The 18609-nt window shown below is 38.0% G+C and overlaps 1 protein-coding gene across 1 annotated transcript; it reads left to right on the forward strand.

The window, feature by feature from the left end:
• Positions 1-161: 161 nt before the first annotated feature.
• On the forward strand, positions 162-17589 carry LOC135501066 (titin-like). Its single transcript, XM_064792801.1, has 19 exons — positions 162-362; positions 667-736; positions 1323-1649; positions 2473-2820; positions 4215-4463; positions 5275-5547; positions 7770-8099; positions 8866-9183; positions 9457-9720; positions 10077-10367; positions 10642-10941; positions 11287-11664; positions 12005-12023; positions 12319-12383; positions 13682-13726; positions 14108-14230; positions 14630-14710; positions 15076-15251; positions 15408-17589. Exons 2-19 carry the CDS (start codon positions 667-669, stop codon positions 15585-15587), a joined length of 3837 nt encoding a protein of 1278 aa, XP_064648871.1. The 5' UTR covers positions 162-362; the 3' UTR covers positions 15588-17589.
• The last annotated feature ends 1020 nt before the right edge of the window (positions 17590-18609 follow it).

The raw sequence follows: 18609 nt of genomic DNA on the forward strand, positions 1-18609 counted from the left end.
ATCATCTGGCGGCCTAAATATGTCATCATTGCTCATATTTTCAGCCGACACCCTATATTCAAATTTGATTCAATGATTCATTGTTAGTGGGCCTTTGTCCCTGAATTTGACTAACCCGCAGAGCCATCTGACCATATTAAAGCAAACAGAAAACCAGGAAGTAAAGTTCGGATTTTGAGATTCGACATGTCACACTTGTGGGTCTCAATTGAAAGTTTTAACAGATATTCACAAGGAACACTTCTTCTGTGATTAAGAGTGACAACAGAATATAAGAATAATGTGATCAGTAGCATAAACTGATGGAGAATCCCTCCAATACATCAACCGCTTGTTAGCAATTCATTGATTTCTGTGCAAAGGTAAGTCTTGCATTACTCCTTAGTTTGGTTCATTCTAAGGTCTTACACTTTAACTGTCCTTCCTTAGACAGTATTACTTATCTTTAGATATCCCTTAAACAGTATTGACTTTGATATTCATTGATTTCTGTGTGAAGGTAGTCTCACTCAAACACCAGCCAGCAAATTCTTTGATCTTTCGCAACTCTGACAGTAAAAAAGGTCTTAATGGAACAGGCATAATGGTTTCCCAATGCATTCTATCAAGAATTAGTAGAGGCTATAGTCTTTATTCTTGATTATATTTTCTTGGTTATCCCTTCAGATGATGGTGCCATTCCTCCCTCTTCTGGTCATCGCCATGACGACTCTTCCTCCCTCTATCAATGGAATAGGTAAGTAAAGTCTGTGCTGACTTTTAAATTTTCAATGCAGTTCTCTGCTTGAAAATGTCATCTTGAGACACAAGGCTTCAAGATCACTCTTATTAGTTGCCTCTCATGGGTGGGATGGATTTATTGGGATGAAATGGAAAATATTTCATTTTTTAATCTATTGCAGATTCAATTTTGTGGGTGCTTCTTGTTCTTTGCCTTTGGCGGCTTTCTGTGATAAAGTACTGTCTGCTAGTACTGATAATTGGGTGTTCTTTCCTGTACATAATGTATTTGGCTGACTATGTCATTTTGTGTCAATGCATACAAATGGTGGATAACCACATTCCTTTGAAGATTTTCATGCTTTATAACTGGTATCATAATGGCCTCAAGGGCTATATTAAGAATACTATTTTAACACTTCCTATCATCTTGGAGCTTCGAGGGTACATTTGCACAATTCTGATGTGCTTCATTGAGGAAATAAGCGGATCTTCGTGATTGTCAAGTCATGATGAATTGAGACAATTCTTATTGGCTCCTACAAAGTAAGAAAGAATGTTCATTTCTTCATACCAACTAAGCGACTCTACTTTTCTTGCAGTGCCACCCAAGACTCCAGTGTTAAGTGGGTTTGAACCTGCTGCCCTTAATTCATATCGGGAACTGGTCTGTGATGCTTTTCAACCTGGTGCTGGCACTATAACATACAAATGGTACAAGTATTCCATTAAAAATGGCGTGGAGAACTGGGAATCTAGAGGACCAATTGGTAAAAGCCAGAAGTATGTCTTCAACCAAGTGACAGAGAAAAAAGTGTTCCACCCAGGTAATCCTGCAGAGCCAGTCAGTGGGAAGTACTTATGCCGAGCATCAAATTCTGCAGGAACAAGAGACAGTGAATGGGGAGATCTGTTGGTCTACACGCCATGTAAGTTTGTTTTTGTTTGCTATTTTTAAAAAATCAAAAATTTAAATCATGGTAGTCTCTGCCAACTTTTGAACTGCGTGCCACCTCGTCGTCATACTGCCCATCTCATACTTCCTCAAGGTACAGGGATATGTTTAGTCACTGGTGTTTAGTGCAGATCCAAGAAGTGGTGTTGTTCAACATTATGCTTTTTGTCCAGGCCCAGCACTAGTACAAAATAATTTCTTCCATTTTTCCCCCTTGACAAAAAATTAGCACCTGGACATATCCATGGGATTGGTAATGGTTTTAATGTTTGAGCATCCGGTCAGATTTTGTTGTCAACCTGGACAAAATGACTAAAATGGATCAAAACAACGTTACATCATCCAACTGGAGACACTTAGTATGGAGAACACTGCGTGGTAGCTGGTGGTGTAGTATTTTCAGACTCCTGACAATGCAATCGTGGATTCAAATTCTTTTTTAGCTCAGAGGTCAGTGGTTTAATGATGTGCCAGGTATAGTTGCTTCTTATCGATCAAGAAGTCTCCAGGATGCTGAAGTGCTTTGAGGAAGGATTCTTTTTCAAAAAATGATTTGTAAAACTGTGACCACTTCTTCTTCATTAGTTTCAGAGATTGTTCTCTGATCTGAATTATAGAGGCTATTAGCCTATACATAACAGTAGAGAACAATTTGAAGCTTCCCCAATCATATTCGACTCCTCTGCCTTTTTCCTTCAGAGACACATCAAGTTGAGGATGATTGATTGTACTGCTTTAGCCATACATTAAACATGAATTTGTTCAAAAGGCTTTAATGGCACTTTGTTCTGTTTCAGGTTCTCTGTATACTGTGAGTGTTTCTCCACTAAAACCTGCCATTGGATCTACGTTCACTCTCAACTGTTACATACTAAATCCAAGTGGGTTGACTGTGAGGTGGGTAAAGAAGGATGATGCTTTATCTGCAGCCTTAGATGTAGCAGTGGCAAACAAAAATTTTTGTCTTGCTCCAAGTAACATACGCTACAGTTGGAGCAGCTGCAGTCCTCCAAGCTTCTCCTCTCCGACAAAGACCTTCAACCTCCAGGTCACCAATGCTCAGCCTTCAGATTCTGGATACTGGATTTGTCAGGATATCGGCCTCAGCTGTAGCAGTAGTAATCCAGTCAAAACAGTTGTACAAGGTAAGATGACCATGGAGATGAAATTAACAAACAATCTAATCTTCATGAAGAATGATGCAGCTTACTTCAAATTTCTCTAAATAAACTATTATCAAGTTTTATTTTTACCAAATCCAAATTAAAATCATCGGCTTTAAAAATAAGAAGATTAGTGAAAGAATTACTGGTGTCCATCATAATAATTCAGAGTTCATTTATGGCCTTTTTCAAATGCATCAGAAATGTTCACAAATAATGTCAGATTGAAAAACTACATGTATATGTTTTTGTAGACCAGTGATAGTGTAAAATCTGATGTGTGTTGCTTGAGACTGTCTGGTGAGGCAAGTAAATAATCAGACAAGGCAAGGATGGCACAACATCAAATCAACTTGATGTTCCTTCTTATTTCACGACACCTAGACAATCCTCAAATCTCTTTGATTCCCCTTGGGAGCATCACTCAATCCAATCCTAATGGATGAACGAGGATTCTACTTAACATGAAAATGACTAGATATTAATCCTTGTTTAAACAGCACTCCAAGTCATGCCCAAAACCACTTCTCTCTATACAAGTGATAAATTGCCAGATTTGAACAGTTCAACTTAACAAATCATATCACCCACTAATGTGATACTCATACATTAATGATTCTAATTCTCTTGCTGTTTATTCTTGTTTTAGCACCACCAGGGACATCTCCAATCACTTGTTTTCCCTCTGGACCATGCAGTTATTGCTGGTACCCAGCAGTCTGTAAAGTCTGTTTCCCTGAGCCAACTAGAGATACTTATGAATTAACACTCACGTAATGACAGCTATAATAAGCTCATTGACACAATAATCGATTATTTTTCCAGCACCCCCAGGCAAACTTCAAATTACTGGTTTCCCTTCTGGACCAGCTATTGCAGGAATTGTCTCACAACTAAGAATCAATTGACATCATATCCACTGTATTGTATATTTCTGGGCATCTCTGACCCACTCTTCTACTTCTGGGTCTTTACTGGCCACTGGTGCCCCCCTCAACTTCTCAAGCCACACCTCTCAAATCACTAGTTTCTCTTTGAGCCCTAGCTGATTAATTGCAGGGTGCCACTCAGTCCTTGGTGTGTTGATTATCCGGCTTGAGATACCTGAATGTACACTGACAGTTGTACACCCATACATGTACAATGGTGGCTTTGATAAGCTGAATTGACATGATAATCAATTATATTTCAGCAATCTCAGGCTCACTTCAAATCACTAGTTTCCCTTCGCGCCCTGTTTAATTGCAGGGTGCGACTCAGTCCACAGTGTGTTATTTAACCTGCTTGAGATACCTGAATGTACACTGACAGTTGTACACCCATACAATAGTGGCTTCAATAAGCTGACTGACATGATATAATCCATTCTTTTCCAGCACACCCAGGCATACCTCAGATCACTGGTTTCCCCTCTGTACCAGTTGTTGTAGGAACTCAGCTGAATCTAAAGTGTGTTGCCCTACCACCAGGTGACACCTACGACTGGTACAAAGATGATACCAAAGTTACAACATCCTTAAGCTACGACTTCCAAGTTAAAAGGGAAAGTGCTGGGGTCTACAAATGTATCGCAAGGAATGATGTAGGGTCTGCAAGTAGCACCGACAAGACGCTAGTGGTATATTGTAAGTAAGAATTTCTTTCACATTTATTTTGCGTAAAGAAACAATTGCCATCTAATATACCAACTGGTGCCACCTATGACCGATACAATGATGGTACAGGAGTGAAAACATTCTTAAGCTATGACTTAGAAGTTACAGAGGAATTCCCCTGTGTCGATAAAGGCATTGTAAGAAATAACAACAGTGACAAGATATTTGTGGTTTATTGTTAGTATCAATGTTTTCCAGAATGTATTTTTTCTGACGAGACCAGTGCCATTTCAATCTATGGTGAAAACAGAGGAATTCCTTTTATAATAGTTAGATGGTTGTGCTTCCAGATGAATTTAATTGGACCAGAGTAATACTAATAGGCATCACATGATGCAATTTTGTTTATTGTACATTGAGCATACATTGAAAATGTGATCCTGTCCTTGTTGCTTCTAAATTGCATTGAAACTGTTGACAGATCAGGTAAAGGAGGCTGGATCAAGATAGTAGGAATAATCTGTGAAATAGCATACTTGTTCTAAAGGTACTGGTATGAATGTGACTCAGATTTCCATGATTAAGATATTATATGAAAGGAAAGATCTTTGAACATGAGGTTCAAAAGGTTCACTGATACAAGTCATGTTTTCAAAAGCCTGCGATTATTTTCTTCTTGATACCATCTCTTGATACAGCTTTGATATTTTTTTGGAGAAAGTTCTTCATGTGACTCTCGAGATATGATATAACAGTGAGTAAATGTAAGAGAATTGAGGATATGCACCCTCATCTTTACTCTTATTGTCCATATATCTCTAGTTGATATTTGTCACTTCAGATAAGGCTGATTCTGTTGTTGTCTCACCTGGGAAGAACTCATCATATGTTGGTGAGGAAGACAATTTCACATGCACAGTGTCTGGAGGCAACCCAACCCCCTTCATGAAGCTCTACTTCAAGAGGTCAGGTGGTACACCAGTGGAGGTCACCCAAGGCCAGGACAGGGTCATGGCCAAAGAAGACAACCAGGCTGAGTACTACTGTGAGGCGAAAGTCACTGGATATCCTGCCTTGGATATGACTTTAAGTAGGAGGACGTATAATGTAACCTGTAAGTATTAACTCGGTAAGGGAGTCTTTATGAGCATTGGTGTTCAAAATTGCTCTATATTAGTGTAACAAAAAACATGTTATTTCTGCCCTCACTTTGGAAAATACGATAAGACCGTTTTGATAATTATGATAATAACAATAAATAAGGTCCTGGGGGCAGAGAAATAGTTGAAAAATATACTGCGTAGACTATATTTAGCTGGTTAAAGGGTGCCTACAAAAGGGAGAGAGGCATAGAGGAAGCTAAACTGGCTTCAATAGCATCTACAGTATGTTCATAGAACATGTTCATCAGTGGCGCATGTTATAGAATCCTTTTCAAATTGTTTTATGATCGTGTTGGAATTGCTCTAAGGTCCTTCTCAGAATACTCATGTTGAACTTGCTACTCAAATACGTCTTTTTGGATGTAGATCATTGCTTTATAAAATGTCCGAACTTGATTTTTTGAATGATGTTGAGGTATAAAATGTCTAATGCTAATTTGATTTTGGATATTTTCCTCTGAAGATGTGATTTCCAAAAGTCGATGTGCTACAAATGTACTATCAGGTATTGGTAATCCACTTGTCAGCAGTGCCCAACAGTTATTATCATAGGAAAGATAGGCCTCTGTGCAATCAGACAGGACATGATTGAATTAAGGATAATAATAAAATGGTTTTCCAGACCACACCAATGTTGAAATAAAAAAATTGTACAAGATTTGTTAAGGATCCACCCAGCCAGAAGACTTCAGGTGTATATTTTATATGTGTTAAGCCATTTGCTTCCTGGTTGAGACTCACTGGGGTTCCAATGAGCAAATAGTTTGTATTAAGCGAACTGGTATAAGGTCTTTTGTCGTCATAGATTTACGGCACTATAACCATTTCAATATTTATGCCAAGTTTGTACATATCAGGCCTAAACAAGTTTTTTCAGAAAGTATTCACGAATTCTCAATGATATGTAAAAGCATTTCAGCAGGCATCGAGCAACCAGTTAGCCAACTGGCCACGAGTTTGATTCATTGAAAATTTGAAGTATGATGCCTTATTTACACTGTTTTGTACGTTTGGCTGTTCAGGACTTTGTTTTTGGCTTGTTTTTAATGAGGTAGTTCACTTATATTATCTAGTTTTACTTATATGCATTTTCTAAAATAGAATTTAATACAAGATGCACAGGAAAGATGAAAAGCTGCAAAGTTGTGGGCAAAGTAACCTATAATGTCCATTCTGTGAAAAGTAACACTTTAAAACTACCAATTCTTTATGCTTCTACCTGTTTTGATCAGTTTCGTTTTGGCACTTTTTCGTGCCAAATGGATAACCTGAACAGACTAATAAAAAATGATAAACTAATGGTCTATTTGCAATCTAATATGAGACAGGTACATTTTATATTGGTGTATTGCGCATATCATTGGTCTCCAGTCAAAGTTGGGACACTTCCTTGTTCATGTCGAGCTTTGAGCTTTAGAAATTGTTTGAAAAGAATGACCTAGCTTAGAGTGAATACGAATGTGGACATTCAAATGTGTTGACATGATAGCAATGATTTATGTGTCAACTGAACAGTATCGAATTTCTAATGTTATTTGTGCCTAAAATGTGGCATGCATGTATTTCTCAGTTTAGTCCCGCAATGAGAAAAAAGTCCAATTGGAAGAAAAAATATGTTGTCCACAAAATTCTCAGTCTCTTCTTATACAAACTGAAATATGATATATGTTATTATGCAGCTACAACCAGAAACGGCATGCCATAAATCTATGAATGATGATGATGATGATAGATGTATGTTCTTATATAGTGCTTTATAATGTACAAACATCTTGATTAAGCGCTTCACATTACTTCCCCGGTCTATCTATCATGAGGAAATCAGGGGTTATATAAATGTTCGCTTCTCCAGCCCTGCACTCAATTAGCAAACATTAACCCATATCCTTAGGATTTGGTCAAAACCTGAAAACTTTCAGTATACTCAGAAATCATCATGCAATTACCGAGCCTGTGATGTGTGCGAGGGGAGGCACATACAGCTTACCCTGGTATTTCAAAATGCCTTAAAACTGGAAGTGGCATAGGCTTTCTCTGGTCCCAATGTACATAACATACAATTTCACAAGATCCGACTAAAAAAGTAATGCTGGATATTCCTTTTGAAGGTACCCAGCATGTAATTTATCTTGCTTTGGTGGAAAGTTTACTGATTCCTTATCTCTTATTTCAGTTGCAAACACCAAGGTTTCCTTTCTGAACAACCCGACTGCTGCTGTCCAAGTGGGTCAAGAGAAGAAGTTTACATGTGAGACAGATGAGAGCAACCCTGTCACTTACATCAAATGGTATCAGCATATCACAGCTTCATTATGGCAAGATATCACATCTAGGATCTCCTCATCAGAAAGGAATGGGGTGTATGGTGGAAAGATCAGGATTAGTGAGTGGTCTGTGACAGCAACCAAGGCTACGAATGGTGTAACAGTGAGGTGTAAATCAACTTACTCTCTGACTGGACATGATTTCACCACTAATAAAGACACTCCTATGTATGTGAAATGTAAGTATTTATTCATCACAGTGTCTATTTTTAAACGAGATGAAAATACCATAAAAACATAATTTATTTTGCAGTAATCTCAATATTTCCAGTTATGGTGTTTACATAATTTTATTATCATTTACTCATTAATATTCTTGTCCGAATGTTCGTTCACTTTACAAAATGTATATAGATATGAGACTATTATTGGAACACCTTGAGAGTACCCAAATAGGTTATCAGCTTGGTTTTGGATATACTGGGTAGTTTAAAAAATTATTTTATCACAAGCAGAGGAAAGTATTGAGATGCGCGACAGAAATAGAAATAGAAATTGAAAAGCTGACAAATTAAAAACAGGCAGAGAGGCTGGAGCTTTGTTGTTGCTACATGTAACAGAATAATAAAGACTAGTCTTTATTAGTTCTTGGTACCACTAAGGTAAATATTCAGCTGCTTCTGTTGAAAGGACTTTTAAAACTTATCTTGAGAGTACATACATGTAGTGAAGAAGATTTATGATATCTTCTATCCATAGTGTTAGATGATCTTTATTGCCAAGATGAATCATGAACAAATAAGGACAGGTGTAAATAAAGAACCCTAGCCAGGATGAAAAGAGATTTCAACTAACTTTCCTTATTCTACCAGTCCCTGAGCAATCACTTCATATTGTACATGTATGTCACTCTCAATTTTAGCACTGCACCGCAGAGGATTAACAACCAGTGACACTGTTTCTACTCAGTTTAGATATCAGTATATATATGTTTGTCTCTTTCAGTCAACCCTTCTAAGATGACGTTGACACAGAAGCCACTAACATCAATAATTGAGGGAAAATCATTCAATATTGTGTGCGAGACAGACAGTGCCAATCCGGTTGCTAACATCCAATTCTACAGGAAGAGAACAGGAGGAAACTGGGAGCAACTGACATCAGGGATAACATCTGACGACAAGGCTGGGGAGTACAATGGCAAGATAAGGAAGAGCACACTGACTGTGACTCTTAATAGGTTGGACACCCAGGCTGTCTTCAAGTGTGAAGTGAAGGAAGGCTCATTTCAAATGGAACAAACGACTACAGTTAATGTCTATTGTAAGTACTGATTTTAAAATTTCTTGCTTTACAGGTGAAGGAGTATGTTTTTGTGATCTGTTGCCTTTTACCAAGTATTCCTTTTACTTACCGACATTGTAATATGTATCTGTATATACATATACAACCAGTGCAAATAGTTATGTAATGGTAAGGCTGGGACTGAATGCACCCTCCTCATAAAATATTTCATACTTTAAGTGGTCGTTGGTATGAAATAATTAGCCATCATGGATTTGAGATTAACTCTGTGTACTTTCAATGTTGCTATAGTTCCACCAAGTGTCACGATACTTGCATCCATCAACCCAGTCAAAGAAGGTAATAACCTGACCTTGACCTGTAAAGCCAAAGGCGGCAACCCAACCTCCTACACCTACAAGTGGTTCTACAAGGACAAGGAAATACATAATGAAACCTCAATGGATTACAAGATCACCAATATCACATACACCCAGTCTGGGACATACAAATGCCAAGTTATCAACTACTCGCCTGATGTTAAAGTTAATGGTAGCTTGAACATTGATGTTTTGTGTAAGTATATTGCTGTTTTATGCTTGGTTTCTTTCATTGTTTCTTTCAAGAATCTCTCATAATAGATGAATCTTTAACAGCCCTATTTCACTGTCTCATCTTTTACATAACAGATAAGTTCAAAAACATCATCATCAAGTTGACATTATCATCATCTTCCTTTGTGAGCTGAAGGCAAATTTAAAAAAAAGCATATTAATTATGTCGGCCTATGATGATGGCACACATGGAAGAAGCCTTTGCTATCTAGATTTTAGTTTGGGTGTTCCACCCTTTTTTCAAACTTTGCCAAACAGTGGAAAAATTATCGATTTTATAAACTTGATCCTGAATCTATAACCGGTTTCAATTTTCAGATAAGGCGAAGTGGAACCCTGAACTTCCTGAAGTGTTTACTGTAGCGAGTAAACCCGACACACCAATGGCATTCGTTCTCCATGTGATTGCGAATCCTCCACTTTCTCATGTCACCTGGTTCTTCCCAAACATGACAACAATCAAAGTCCCTTTCGTGGTGGCCGAAGTGAATGACACAACATACACTTTGAACAAGACGTCTGTAGCGGTTGAAGACTATGGAAACTACACAGTCAATGTGACAAATGCTGTTGGATTTTCAACATTTCAGTTTGTACTTCAAACAGCAGGTATTTAAATTCGAATAATTTGAGTTGAGAGCTAAGCTGCAACTGGTTCAATTAAGAACTCTGTAAATGTCCTCAATTGTTTTATGCAATTAAGTTAGAACAAAAGAAAAAACCTATGCTGTCTTTCTAATCAACAAAATGTACTTGTTCTCACTTTTATTTTTATGGATATCAAGTATTCACGAAATCCACTCACAAAAATTATATTTAATTATGCCTGCAAAATACAACTTCATCTGTCTATCATGTATCTTCATCTTTCACTTGTCTCCAGGACCCCCTCATACGCCATGCTGTCTTGTAATGGAGAATAAGACTGCCGTGTCCGTGACCTTGATCTTCACGAGTAATTTCTCTGGTGGATCACCCCAGACATTCACAATCGAGAAAAAAACATCTAGAGGAAATGCATGGGACACAGCTGTCATGGGTATTGCTGATCCTGGTACAGGGAAAAATGTCACCCAGAATATATCGGGTTTAGGAAGTAATACGACATACGACTTCCGTGTGAAGGCAATGAATGATGATGGTAACAGTTCTTATGGTAACATCCTTCACGCCAAAACTGAAGGTAATCTTTTTCTTCTCTGAATCAAAGATTTCGAGCCAGCTGCTGCTTGATTCAGTTGTGACAACTTTAGACAGCTTCACTTGGAATATATTCAGAATGATTAGTTGAAATATAAAGGAAATCACCCAAGCTGATGCTTTATAAGACAACTTTGTTGGCTACACTAAGCCTTAGGTTCCTCTAGCAGCTTCTGTTATCCGTTAATTGACTTAAAGCATGCCACCACAGAAGAACACCATCAGGGGTGCTGGACTTGTGCCTGCATGCACTGATGTAAAGTTTCAGAGTTCCTTTATGAGGACAGGATTGCTTGAATGAATTTATAGTGGGTCTTCCTTCTTGCAGCGGTGCCGAATGTCACGTTAAAGGTCGAACGTACGAACAACCAGGTGACCGTTTCATGGCCGAAACTTTCCAAAGAGTACACGAAGATCAAAATCAAGTTTTGCCCAATAGAAGGAGGAAGTTGTGACTATCATGATGTCGCTGACCCAACAAGCCTCAATAGTAGCTTCACGGTCAATGAGGGCAACACTTACACATATTCTATGATAATATTTGATGGAGAGGATCTTGTGTTTGTTTCTTTACCAGTGAAGGTGCCAACATCGCTCCCTATTGGGGCAATAGCTGGAGGTGTTGGAGGCTTCATCTTTTTCCTGATTATCATCGCCATTGTGTTGGCTGTGGTGTTCATCCTTAAGAAGAGACGAGCAAAGAAAGGTAAATGAGACATAAAACTGTGATTATGAATGTAAACTGAAATATTCATGAATATTTTACTGTAAGCATAATAAGATTTGACTGTCTTTTTATTCAGAGTTTTCCCATTTTGTGACAACATGAAAGTGTACTCTTGTTTATAATTTGATCTGACACAGCTATATACAGTGCTTAAAAAAAATTTCATCATGATTTAGCACAATATAACTAGAAATGAAGCTCATTTATTTTAGGTAATTTAAACACTACATGATCATGTATGCCTAGTTTCATTGAGACAATGCTAAACAAAACCTGAATTTCAATTTTATCATACACATTTTCCTTTTGTGCCTTTCAGAGACTGGATTACTAATGTCGTACGTATAGATATAATTCCATCTTCTTCTTTTTGTCAATCTAAGTTTGAGAGATCCCAGCACTGAGCTGTCGTCAGTAAAAACCTTTAAATGTCCCAATACACATTTACTGAAGTGGGAATCTTTTATCTTGTACAGCTTGTTTGGGGATGAAATGGTTAAAATTCTTCATTTCACCTTGATTTAGGCGGCAACTTTAGGGAAGAACATGCATTTGCTTAAAGTGAAGGAAACCTTGTTTGCAGTCTTGTACATTTTAATATGCGGATGTATGCTTTTCTTCTGTTTTGATCAGGTCAAAGAACAATGATGCAGATGAAGGTCAAGTCAATCCTGCATTCACTCGTCATGACATGACTGGTGAGAGAAAAACACCTGTTATGTTTTAACAGTTTTGCCTAAAGCTAAACTAAAGCTATTGTCAATATGTCCTAATGTCACCTATCAGATTGATATGGCTTGCCAATTTTCGCTTAAAGGTAAACTGTGCTGGGAATATCTTTGACCTGTTGTGGCATTTGCTCATCTCATCCACAATCACAGATTGCAGTTGGGGACAGAGGTAGGCCTTGTGTGTCTACTCAACTGAAAAACAGATATTTACTGAAATAACCTCTGTGCGGTCAAAGCTCTGGCATTAAAAAATGTTTACACTGATCACAGTTTAGCTTTGGTGGCACATTTTAATATCGGCAAACATGCTTGCTTTCCCACCTGGTGGGTAACTTCGCAACTCCTTGAAATATATGTCAATTAAATTCGCACATTTTGGTAAAGTTATTATGTTTTATGGTACCTAACTTCACTTAGCTATGTTCCCTCTAACGTCTCAGGTTGGATAGAATCTGTGTTCACATCGCTGATGACAGCTCTACCCGACCCATGTCACTACCGTACTGGTTGTTTATTGTTAAGTCTAATACAATGGTAATACACTTTACATTATGTCTATTCATAACTGTTGCAGAGTCATAACTTTAGAGTGATTTTTAGGCTTTGCTGTCCTGCCGATTGTATGAAGTTTAACTTTCGCAGCTGTTACAGTATTTAAGCCACAAACAGGAGATATTCGTTTTGCTGCTTCTACTGAACGATCGGTGTAAAATCCCTGTCTGTTTGTTTATCTCAGGTTGCGGCGGTGACAGATTCTGTGATAACCGCAAAGGAGAGAGTTCTCTTGTTGCTGCAATGGAAATATCTCATTTGCAAAGCTCTTCTGATTTAACATGTCATGCTAATGGGTGATTCTTCAGCAGTTATGAATAAACAGCATCCAATCCTCTGCAATACAATTCGTTGCCAAGCTAGCTACAGCTATTCTAGTTTGTATTAAAAGGAGCTAGGTAGGAAGTAATACCACCTATGTCATGGATGATTTTTTTCTCTTTAGTTCCATTTTAGGAAAATCTATTGTGTTGTTAAATTTCGCTGAAGGTACTCCAGCCTGTTCCATACCACAGAATTATCCGAGATAAGTTCAGCCCTCAACCCATTTGTGGTCTTAGGCGTTTGTTTGACCTAGGCTATCTGACCTGCCAGATGACGGAAGCTTCAGTTTAACTCGTTGACAACAAACTACGTAGTGAATGATCAAACTGATCTCAGTTTCTATTGATAATGTTTTGACCAGGGTATTCAAGGTGCAATTATTGTTTCAGTGGAAATGACATCGCCCTCTACCAGTATTCAGCTTGAGGAAACAGGTCAGCATATTTTAAAGTGGTCTTTCCATAAGGTCCAGTTTTTGTTTCTGTTGATTGTGCCATTTAATTTTTGCAATTGGCAAAAATTTCTGAAAAAATGTATTTTTGGCAATATACATTTTTTGACTGATTGCAAGTTTCTTTGGCATTTTCATAAAAAAAAAAAAAAATTGAGGTAGGCCCTGAATGAAGGTTTCTCTACGAAAATAAAATGCCCACTAAACTAAAATTTTGTGGTTTACAGTGTCTGTGCACAAGTATACATATACTGTTTTCTTCGTGGATGAAATGGGCTCAGTGTATATCTGTCCCACAGAGATGAGATTTGATAAAGGTGGATTCTGACATAAAAATTAATCTGACCCTTGGAATCGGTTACAGGACGAGCAGAGTTCGCAGTTGTTGAGAAGGGTGGCAAGAAACCTACCAATGGTGATGCGTATACACAAGTGGACTTCAAGAAGAAGAAAGATGGCAAAAAGGGAAGTGCTCTGCCTCAAGCACGTGAGTCAGGCTAATTGAATTCACCCTTTATCGTAAGGGTTAAGGTTGCCTCAAATTTTAAGCCGATATATGGCTTCTAAAGCTTTTTTAGCCAACAACCTTTTGGTGATTTTTATATTGACCTTGGACCAGCTTTGTACTAAAATATTGGCTAATTTGTCTTTACGAAAATGAGATATCATGATCCCTCCTTTAACCTCTATATAAGTAAATCCTTATATTAGGACCGACTGCATGTTGTCCAACTTGAGAGGTGTCTTGATTACAACATTCTAATATCATAGAAATTTGTGCTTTGGCACAAAAAGCAGTGTTGGTCAAAATTTTATTTCAGTTTTTCGTTGCACCTTTTTATTGACTTCAATTATCCAAGTTGCATAGTGTCATCTAATCTTCCAGGTGGACAGGCCTATGCTGATGTTGATTTCACGAAAAAGAAGAAGAAGAGTGAGGCTCTAACACCTGCACCTGCTGGCCCAGGTATAGGTCTAACTTTTTTCTCTTAAATTGGTTGAGAGTCAGCAGAATGTACATGCCCGTGCAGTGTGATGTACACGTGGGAAATATACTCCTTTACCAGTGTCTTGTGATCTCTTTGTCTTGTATTAGCACAAGGGCCTCCTACTCTCGGGCAGAGCAGAGCAAGTCGACTACGGTATCAAACTTTTTTGCAGGTCTAATGCAGAAGCAAAAAACTCAAGAAGCCTTTGAAACGGTGCAAACGTGTCAAGCAGGGTCAGTTTATTTGATCAGTGTATGTCATTTAAGCCTGCCTCCATTTCAGATTGGGTGTACAAGAAAATTTACTACAGTATTTGCACCGGAGCCTTCTTTCATTTTTGCAGGTGATGTCTATGCGGAAGTGAGCAAGTGCAAGAAGCCTTCAGAACCACCCAAACCTGGCAAATCAGAATCAGATGACCAGGTAGTTAATACCATTGATGACATCGATGAGGAGGATGTGTATGAAAATGTTCGCCAGGAGGAGCCGAGAGAGACGGGGTATAGACAGCCTAAACGGGTGAGTACTTGCTTGAAAAGCACTAAAAGGAGGCAGTAACAGAGTATACACCAAACGTGAACTAGAATGATTAGATAACAAACAACAAGGAAGGTCCATCTTTAGGTTTTAAGGGTCAGGCTTTTTAAACTTAAAATGGAGCCTCTTCATTTACAGGCATACCAAGTCGGAGTTGATGGAACGGTTTACTCCCAGGTCAAAATCATGCCACCCAAAAACCCGGATCACATAAGAGGAAAGGAAACAATCTCGGAGCCCTACGCCAGCGTGGATTTCTCCCGCCAAGCCCCGCCGCTGTCAAAGACAAAGGATGCAGGTGACATTCAGTTGATCTAAGCTGCGATGAACTTTTCAATATGTGACCTCAGCTCTAATGAATTTGTTTGTAAAATTTTGTTGCTCCCACCTGACATACTAGTACTTTTTGAGACTAAATAATATTATCTATATCATGAATGTGGAAGGCCTACATTGTATACCATATTACTGTGATGCTGCCTTTGCATGCATTCTTCACTACGCAATTCCATCCTTTTATGCTCTTAAGTTTTAATGCTCTTCATATATGCATAAATAACTTTAATGTAGAAAATAACTTTTTGCACCAGCAAATTTTGGTAATTGCCAGAGGATGGACACATTTACGAAAGGTTTTTTTTGTGATATTTATTGAAAATTACTGATGCCGGTGTATATACCGTACATGTATTTTGTTGCATAATAGATTCATCAGTACGGTATGACCTGCTTGTGAAAGTTCAAATTTTTTCCTGTTTTACAGTATATAGACTGTACATTTCGTACATATTCATTTTTTATTCAAGAAGTACATTACAATGTATGTAATATTTATTCTTGAAGTAGGCCTACCCAAAATGGGGTGAACATAGGTAAAGGACACAATGGTGGCCTCAGATGTGCAGATTTACAAGTCTGTACGAAATATAATCCATATTTATTGAGGGTGCAATGGTGTTGGGGTTAGAATATGTGCCAGACTCCACATTGAGAGAGCGTGGGTAGTAAGACCTTCAAATTTCCTTTATTTCTGACAAGTTCTAAGGTTGAGTGATACAGTTAAAGTGATCCTATCCCACCATTCTGGTTGTGACTTTGTCCTTTAAGCACAACGTTGGGAGAAAAAAATTAGTGTAAGTTCTTATATAGCATATTCTCCATTCACCCGTGAGGATAGTCACAACCTGGAGACAGTCTTAACCATCTCACTCAACTTTGAGGGGGCATGTACAGCATTCCCAAAGCAATTTAAATTTATTGCCTGGTCCATCCTGAAACTTCTCGGTAGAACTCAGTTGTGAGCTGCTCAATCTGTGCTACAACCTGAGCATTTCTGACCAGTACCCAGCTATACACCTTGGTGGAGTAAGGCTTGTAAGGCTTTTTAACCTTTAACTATTTCAGACTACTGAGAATATGTCTTGTAATTTCTGGTGTTTTTGTTAAAAACTGTCATGTCCTTATATGCAGAGAAAAACCATGACAACAATACTTGTATTTGTTTGTGTTTTCAATTGAAATTACCTCTAACTGTGTGTCCTTGTTACAGAGATTGTCATTAGAAATCCATCTTGCTATCTACAGTGATTATGTATTTGTAATAGGTGTATATATAACAGTTTTAGGTTAGGTTCACCATTTACAATAAGTTGTTCATACTTAAATTGTATTATTAAGGCATATATTTTATTCGAGAATGGTGCTATTTGTACTTGTAGGTTGCATTATTTTGAGATTTGTATTTTTGATAAGAAATTTTTTTGTGATATGCTTGTACAATAGATTGAGATTAGTTAAAAAGTAGTTTGTTCGAGTTATTTTGGTTATTATTGGTGTTGTTTTCCTGTGCTGATGATAATGATGATAGTTTCTGCTTTTGGCAGGGCCTGAGCCACACAGTCTCTTAAGCATATACTGGTAGTGCTTTTACCATTTGGAAAAATGTCTCCCAATTTCACCATGGTAAATCCACAATTCGCCATGGTTAATTGACAGCACTTCACCACGGTGAATTGAGACGGTGAAATATTTTGCCATGGTGAGCACGGTAAAGTCCAATTTTACCATGGTGAATCTGAGATCTTTTACGGAAGGGTACTGGCCGACGGTCTTCTCGAGCACAACACCGGTCACTTAAGAAACCTAAGACCCAACTGGTCATTAACATGGCCGATTTAGTCCACAGTACACTTTGACTTTCACGGGCTAATTAGATTTTGACGAATTTACAGGTCTAGCACGGGAGTGCAGTGGGAGTGGTGAATGTATGTAATACAAACTTATATCGACCAATGATATTGGAAAAAAACCGAATAAATCATATTATTTGTCATTTTTGTGCTGCCGGTATTTCCTAAGGGGTCGCTGCTATACTATTACTACTACTACCCGTTCTCTCTCGAAGTGATAGATTAATGAGGGTGCATATCATCAGTAGTTAGCAGACTGCCTCAAGTATATAACCCATCCATTGATTAAGACAAAATCTGTCAAATCAGAGCTATTAATTGCCATCAGGTCGTTTGGGCACACTTCAAAGAATGCGAAACCTGTCAAGGATGAATCAGTTACGGTATCAATAATTTTAGTTATATTAGGTTTCTAGTTGGGTCTTCTGTTTCCAGTATCAAGGGCCACATGTTTCTAGTATCAAGGGTCTTAGGTTTCTAGTGGTCTTAGGTCTTAGCTTTCTAGACAACCGAAAATACTTGCCAACAAGCTTTTGAGTTATCTTTGAAGATTTTGGGGCATACCATTTATCATAAAGGACAAAAACAGCGTTAATTCTTTCTCATCATTTATTATATTAGAAAAAGCAAATCTCACAATTACCGCACCATAGTCAACACACATCACATAAGGGAACAGGGCATTTAGTATGTTTTCAGTCATAGGTTAACAAAACCTGGGGTAAACCCTCTGTTCAATGGTGGCAATATACTTATGGCACTGACTGTCTGTATTTTCCAAACAAACCAAATCTCCAGCTAAGTGGGTATGCACCCTGCTACTCTTCTCCACCTCATAGCCATTGGCATTTCCAAAATAACACACATAGAGACGTGCATCAATGAACTGGCTTTTAGACTTCTACATTAGTTTCTGGAGTTCCTGTCAAGGTCACGTATGCTACTGGCATATATATTTGGAATGCAAGCATAAGAAATTTTGATTCTGCAACTAATATCAAGTAGAGATTAAATGCACGTCGATAATATCAAAAGATTATGCAAGATACATCAATTCGTTAGTAATGAATGTTATGTGTAATCAAAATTTAGTTAAAATAAAGCAGTCACATATATAATGAGCCGGCATTGGATTTCTATTGGCTATACAC

This window comes from Lineus longissimus, chromosome 17 (genome assembly GCF_910592395.1).
Source record: "Lineus longissimus chromosome 17, tnLinLong1.2, whole genome shotgun sequence".
Taxonomy (NCBI): Eukaryota; Metazoa; Nemertea; class Pilidiophora; order Heteronemertea; family Lineidae; genus Lineus; species Lineus longissimus.

Excerpts from the sequence above, each read along its gene's own strand:
- LOC135501066 (XM_064792801.1), top strand. The coding sequence starts at position 667 with ATGATGGTGCCATTCCTCCCTCTTCTGGTCATCGCCATGACGACTCTT. Across the intron at positions 1,650-2,472 it reads TCTGTTGGTCTACACGCCAT|GTTCTCTGTATACTGTGAGT; the intron begins GTAAGTTTGTTT and ends GTTCTGTTTCAG. Across the intron at positions 9,184-9,456 it reads GACTACAGTTAATGTCTATT|TTCCACCAAGTGTCACGATA; the intron begins GTAAGTACTGAT and ends ATGTTGCTATAG.